At 36.8% G+C, this 7,324-nt stretch overlaps 1 protein-coding gene across 1 annotated transcript; it reads right to left on the bottom strand.

Moving 5' to 3' along the window:
• Positions 1-2,536: 2,536 nt before the first annotated feature.
• Positions 2,537-3,788, bottom strand: LOC121793523 (60S ribosomal protein L22-2-like). The gene is made up of 3 exons (XM_042191544.1): positions 3,688-3,788; positions 3,341-3,598; positions 2,537-2,832 (listed from the first exon to the last, which is right to left on the bottom strand). Exons 2-3 carry the CDS (start codon positions 3,574-3,576, stop codon positions 2,688-2,690), a joined length of 381 nt encoding a protein of 126 aa, XP_042047478.1. The 5' UTR covers positions 3,577-3,598; positions 3,688-3,788; the 3' UTR covers positions 2,537-2,687.
• Between the last annotated feature and the right edge of the window lie 3,536 nt (positions 3,789-7,324).

The following is a 7,324-nucleotide window of genomic DNA, read 5'->3' as shown; positions in this document are numbered from 1 at the left end:
AGAAAATATGAAAACAGTGAGAATGGATCATGAGAGAGAAATATAACATAAATACTAAAATATCCATTAAAACTAAAAATGGACAAAAAGGTAAAAATGACTGAATATTGTGCAAAAATGCCTCAGATAAACATTGTATAAGGACATTTTTTGTAATTCACTTTATTATTTTTCTCAATCGACATATTTGCAGTACTTCATGAAAATAAATTATATCAATATCTCTAGACTAATCTTCAATTCATTTGACGTACTTTTTTTACTTTTGGTATCGTACTATTTTTTGTCATTTTGACCAACGAGGACGTTGGCCCTTAAAGGAGGGTCGAATGTTACGGACTCAATTCCCACGAATGTTACGGACTCAATTCCCACATCGGTTATGAGAACAACTGATGTGGGGTATATAGACTAAATGAGCTGTCTCTCCTAACAGGCTAATCTTTTGGGATGAGTTCTCCCGTTTGGTCTGTATCAGCATATCATTTACAATACAAAGCATATGAGTTTTCAACGCAAAATATAACAGTTCTCTATAATATTTATATCAATGAATATGCATTTAACATATTTCTGAAAATATATGAATATGTTACAAAAATATTATCAAATTGATTGGTTTGAACATATCCAATTACAAAGTCATTAGATTCTTTGTAAAATTACCATTATTTTGATTAATTTTTTGGATGGTAAACTATATATGTTTACACTAATAACACAGTTAAGGATATCAGTTTATAATGCAAAGCATATCAATTTCTCAGCGCAAAACATATCAGTTCTTTGTATCCATTAATATTAATCTATATGCATTAAACGTGACACAAGATATCAATCAAATACATTGGTTTGTATATGCAATTAGGTTGTAGATTTTTCATAAAATTACCTTCAATTTGATAGTACGGAGTATATTTTTCGTGAAAAAATCATTTAAATTGAGAGAGTTTTGTGAATTAGATGTTTTGAGATATATTTAGGAGATAACAAATGGTTAGTTTAACTACCGCCACCTATATCATTAGTCTTCCAAATATACCTCCGCACTGATGTTGTTTAACGTGGAAAGTGATATAGACAACAATAAATCAAGGCCAGCTAATTTATGATCCAGCAATGATCCAAATTAATTCTAATTATTTGATTTTAGGGGATCATGACCCTATATCTACATACTCCATATATCAAGAGTATAACTACCATACCATCGTAGTAATATTTAAACCATAATGTGAAAAATCAACATTGCACGTAGGTGGGATTCAACGTAATACCTAGTTGAATTGAACTTGAAGCTTCTCTCGAGTCTTGAATCAAAATATGCACGTTGGTAATTACATTATCATGTACAAAGACAATTATGATTTTTTTTTTTTTACGACGGCACTCTGTGCGGCTATTGCATGTTATTCAAATGTCTAATTAAGCTGTGTTGAATTTTTGCAGGACATTTGACAATTCTTATTGTGGAATACAACTGTGCATTTGTTTCATTTTTTCCGTTCTGGATAGCGTTAGTCACAACTCACAATACAAATGGCATAATACTCACAAAATTAACCGAACCACATTACGAAAGTGGAATCAATTTTTGTGAAACAATAACAATGGCTTTTCTATCTTTGAATATTTTTTGGGGGAAGTTCCGGTGCTACCCACACTAATCTTAGCTTTTGCTCTAAAGTTAAATTGGGTTTAGCCAATTTTATGTGACAACCAACGTTAATTTCCGCCCTTCTTAGAGTCGAATGGCCGTTTTAAAGGGGTCCGACACTAATTTAATTATAATTACAAATTTTAATGAATAACATGATGAGGCAATTAGAGCACTGCTAACGGCGGTCGGAGACTCGCCAATAAATGCGGATAGGCTCACATATGTTGTGGATGTGCAGAGTAATTAAGCTACGGCAAAAAAATGTCTACAGTCTGGCTAATTGGGTCGCTAATTTTCATAAACTGGAGTCGAATTCTATAGAGCACTGGCAATGGTGGTCGATTGCATGGTTGGTAGACATGTTAAAATTAGCACAAGATAATTAATTAAGATGGACTCTAAGATAAGGATATGTTATCTCACTCTTTGGGCTGTTAAATAATCCAACCTTTTCAACTGATTCGCTCCGAGCCTCAGCAAGCCGAGATGGGTTTTGATAGCCTAATATAGCCTTATTTTATCTACCAAAAAGCCAAATTATCTATACAACTCATATATTGGTTTTATCTAGGCTATCAAACGAGCACTAAGAATAGAATGGGAACTTACCAAACCAAGCAAAAGGAACGCATCGTCGCAAAAGCAATCATAGCAAAAGATCAACAGCTTAGACAAATACCTAGACCCAAATTAGGAAACTAAGTTGGGTTAGAATAAAAAGGTTCCTTGTATGCTCCAATAAAGAAATCTGAAAAAACAACCTAAGACAACAAATCAAAGCCAACTTAACTGAACCCACATTACTATCCTATAACTACATTTTACACCATCAGTGATATTAGACCTTGTGGGAAAAGATAGCGGCATGCCATTATGTAGAATAAAAGGCATATTCTCATATCAAAATTCAATCTCATAAGCAGTCTCAATCATAGAAAGAAAGAACAAACACAAATTGATCCAAAAAAGTGGTTTTGACAATTTTGAGCAAGCATGAATTGAACATGAAACTTAAATCTCTCTATATTTAATCTTCGTCCTCGCCCTCTTGCTCAGCAATGTTGAAGTAGCGCAGTTCGTACACGTTTCTGTCTTTGTTAGAAGAAATCACACGAAGCCAATCCCTCACATTGTGCTTCTTCAAGTATTTCTTTGTCAAATACTTCAAGTACCTGCACAACAATAAGAGGCACAATCTTTTAACCAGAAAAGAACCTAACCACAAAGTGTAAACACACACACGCCATTCTTTGAAATTATTCACCCCATGATTCAACATTATATAGTCCTATCATTTTCCATCTTCGAATAGAGAATTACAAATTCCACATTTGTTATGTATGAAATTCCATTCAACAAAACTTCAAATGAATGCTAATAATATCCCCAATATTTCAATCATCATTCTCTCACTTAGTAAACGTTAGCAGCATTGCTAGGGGAGCAAATCAGAACGAACACAAAACTATGAATTCAGTTGTTCACAACTCGTAGATATCGCAATTGACGGATATCCTAAAGACCGCTCACAACTAAACATATTAGCAACTGACGCATATTTCACTGCGAAGGAATGGATCTAATGTATGTTTTGCCTGATTCAGTATTTAACTATCTCAATGAGCTCATCCAAATATGCAACTAGACAACATTACACAAAACAATGGTTAATTAACCAACCTTTTGGAGAAAGCGGAATCAGCTGTGACGGTGATCTTGCTCTTCTCACGGCTGACAGTAACGGAATCACCGAGGGCACCAGCTTTGCCTCCGACCTTAATTCTCTCCTGCAAAAACTTCTCCAGCGAAGCGATCTCCATGATCTTGTCCTCCACCGGCTTCGTGCAATCTATCACGAAGGTAACCCCCTTCTTCTTCCCACCCTTCGACGCCGCAGCCGCCGTGACTTTGCTCATCTTCGCACACTTTCTTTTTCGCCTGCAAAAATCAACCAGAATTACAACAGATCAACGCACGAATATACTGAAAATGGAAGATTTCACTGAAAAGGTCGCGCATTTGCTCACAGGTGAATCGAACGGCTGAGTACGTGAACTGTGTGTAGAGAGTGGGAGGGGAAGAGAGATAAATGGATATATTAGGGTTTTTTAGTTTGTCAAATGGGCTTTAGGTTTAGGTTTTTGAAAACTGAGTAGGCTTGGGCTGGGCCTCGTGTCGGGGGCTGATTTTTGAATGAAAAATGTAGTCATTCAAAAAAGAAGTAAAAATTGCAAGTTGCATAATGTATTTTGATAAGTATTTTAAAATGTTCAAATAAATGCTTATTTCTGCATAGACCCATAGTTGTATTTATCTATGTTTATAAACGTTGAGTGTGGAGTGAATCGTTTCTTTCTATTGAACTTAGTGTCGTGTTTTTTTTAACTTACACATACACCCACTATAGCGACCAAAGAACAATGAGCAGCTTTTTTTTGTCAATGAAAAAAGTACTCAAAATCATAATTTGACACACATAATTCACCAAAAAGACAAGAACATTGTAGAAATCATGGAATAAAATATGTCCGGTCAATTGATTTTGACCAAATAATAAATGTGACGAGACATCTAATTTTGTGAAATTAAATGATATAGCGTCGATCTACATTTTACGCAGATAAATGTAGTATATTCACTTTATCAAATCCGATTTTCGGTGAGTGAGAAATAGCGGATTAAAGTTGGGCATGATTAGCTTTTAATTTATTTTTTTTAGGAGGATCAACGATGGTTCCCCATCTACCCCCCGAAGTGACTCGGACCCCCGGCCTAACGGTCGGAGGTGAAGCGTCTTACCACCGAGCTGCGCTTCGTTGTCTTGGAGGGGACCAACGGGTCCACCTACCTTCCCTCCAGTCACGGGTCCAGACCAGTTAACCTATCTTCCCAATTATGGGTATGACCAGTTAACCTATCTCCCCCTGCTCCTGGGTTCAGGCCAGTGAACTCATCACCCCCAGGGGAAATAAATCCCCAAGATGCGCCTCCCAGTGGTCGAACACGTGACCTCTAGGATGGCGCAGTATCCTTGTCCCCCTTCTCAACCACTTGAGCTAAGGGGCTTGGATGATTAGCTTTTAATTAAAGCTTGGAGTTTGAGCTTAGGGAATAATTAACTAGTGTTAATTATTCCACATAGGAGAAGTGACACATCTTTTAATGTGCTTAAATTAAGCGACTTTATGTTACTTAATAAATATAGTGGACCAAGATGGGTGAAAGTGCCCACACGCGGGCACACGCGCGCGCCGCCGCCGCCTGCCCGAGCCCGAGCCCGAGCCCGAGCCCGTGGTCGCGGGGTTCGGGCTCGATCTCGATCTCGATCTTGGGCTTGGGCTTGGCAATTGGTCTTTGGGCTCGGGTCTGGACCCGTGTAATCTTTTTAGACCACCGCTGAGTAAGCAATCTAAGTGGCTTGACACGTCGTCAAGCGTTCCACAGTCAATGTCTACACGGCTGCCACGTGAGAAATTTACACGCTCCACACACGGAAGCACACTCCTGCCACAAGCTTGTAACCGCCGACGGTTACGAATGAGCCATGATGAGCCTTCATGGCTTGATTGACCCTGCATGGTGACTTGGCCTATAAATAGGCTAGTCATTCCACTGCATTTTACATATCATTAACAAGCATAACAGCATAAGCTATCTCCCTCTCTCTACATTGTTTTTCTGTCGAAAGCTCTGCCCTCTCCTCCATCCAGTTCGCCGGAGCTCTATTGATTGCGGTGCTGCTTCACCAGATACGTAGCCGTTTTATCTTTGGGGACGACATGCCAAACCGAGAGCACTACCGGGGCGTATCTCGTCTTGCGGAAAGAGGCCTCCTCGACTCGGCTAAACCACTGTTCACGGTTACTGTTTCGAATTTCTCAATTGTAATTTCATTTCAGTTTCCCCTTTTGTATTCCTTCTTTTGGGTTGTATTACGCCCGGTTGTATCTCTTGTAATTCCAGAAACCAACAAACATTACATATAACAAAAACCAATTAGCATACATTAGCATCACTTGGCAACTTAAAGCTCACTAAGCATCCACACTTGTTCTTTTTTCATCTGGACGATCTCTCGTCCGCGCCATCGTCCGTGGTCGTCCGACCATTGCAGGTCGGTGGACAATCTCGCGGACCAGCGGCACGACCGAAAGTTGGGTCGCAGACGAAGGGGCGCCCGATCGTCGCTCGTCTCCTCGTCCGCTCATTGCAGAAGCACGGACGACAGACGATAAAAAAAATTATAAGAAAAACGATTTTTAATAATATCATCTATTATACAAGTTAAGTTTTTGAAATATTATCTTCCTTTTTTTATGGTACAAATACCTTTGCACCCCCAATTCAACAATTGTTATGGTTAAGTAATCTAGTTTTTTAAAAATTAAATAATGTAGGTGTTTGTTTAAATTTTTTGTGTTTAATATAATACTCCCTCCGTTCCATTGTAGTGGGGGCATTTCTTTTCGGCACGGAGATTAAGAAAGTAGAGAGATGAAGAGAGAATAAAGTAAGAGAGAGTAAAGTAAGTGAGAAGAAATGTGTTAACTTTTACTAAAAATGGAAATGACTCAACTACTATGGAACGTACCAAAATGGCAAAATGACTCTACTACTATGGAACGGAGGGAGTAGATTTTAGTATTTTAGTAATTAAAAATAAAAAAATAAAAAACAACAATATTAAAAATTAAATGAAAAATAGGTTTTAATTGATAGGGCGAACATTAGTTCGAACCACTGTAGAAGGAATGGTTGAACTAAAAAATGCGGAGGTGGCGACCACTAGTCCGCCCGCTAGGACGGTACACTAGTCTGACCATTGTGGATGCTCTAAGTTATCAATCACGTAAACACAACTAGCGTTCAATTGTTATTTTTATCAAAGTTATCTGAAATCACTCTTAGCCTTTGCTAAATTAATATAGATGAAGATCTAATGTTAAACATTGAAGGACTATCACAGAGTGGAATTAGAGAATAAAATTTACTGCAAGATACTATATGTTTAAGTAATAAAGAAAAGAAATTGTTCAAACGAGGTAAATAAGTAGAAAAAAAAAGTACTAGTAAGTAGTATATGTAGTTTTAAGTTAGATTAATGTATACTATACATATTATTGGAATGATTTTTTGTATAATTTTATTTTTAATAAGTATAACTATCTGACTATAAGAAATCAAGGTTGGAAATCCTCTACCAACATTTTATTATATATCCACCGTAGTTAACACTATGTCATTTTTAAATACTCCACAAAATAGTTATAGTACTATACACATTTTAAAAAAATTGAGCATATTTCTCTTGTACTTTTACTTCATTGTGCATATTTATTCACAAACAAACTAACGAATATATCTGCTAGTATATTAATACTAATACACAAATAAACAACTAAGTATTTTTTTTTCTCCATTCATAAAACACTCTAACTAACTTTATTAAACATATGTCATAGAAAATTGTGTATTATTATTTTAATGGAAAGTGGGGAGTAGACCTTACCGTAAAACAAGATAAGAGATGATGAAAAATGAAGTTTATTAGGATCGTTTTTTAGATCATAAATTCGCAACATGTAGGTGGTTTCCATAACGGACCTTCTGGACTTTATTCTACAAAATATAATCGTAAGATATGCCATTTGTCTTGGAAATATA

The sequence above is a fragment of the Salvia splendens genome, chromosome 3, assembly GCF_004379255.2.
Source record: "Salvia splendens isolate huo1 chromosome 3, SspV2, whole genome shotgun sequence".
Lineage (NCBI taxonomy): Eukaryota > Viridiplantae > Streptophyta > Magnoliopsida > Lamiales > Lamiaceae > Salvia > Salvia splendens.
Note: the sequence above shows the minus strand (reverse complement) of the source record. Positions and strands in the feature narration are given on the sequence as shown.

Bases quoted from the DNA above. Each gene is read 5' to 3' on its own strand.
- LOC121793523 (XM_042191544.1), bottom strand. From the start codon at position 3,576: ATGAGCAAAGTCACGGCGGCTGCGGCGTCGAAGGGTGGGAAGAAGAAG. The intron at 2,833-3,340 runs GTTGGTTAATTA...ATTGTTGTGCAG, and splicing joins GATTCCGCTTTCTCCAAAAG to GTACTTGAAGTATTTGACAA.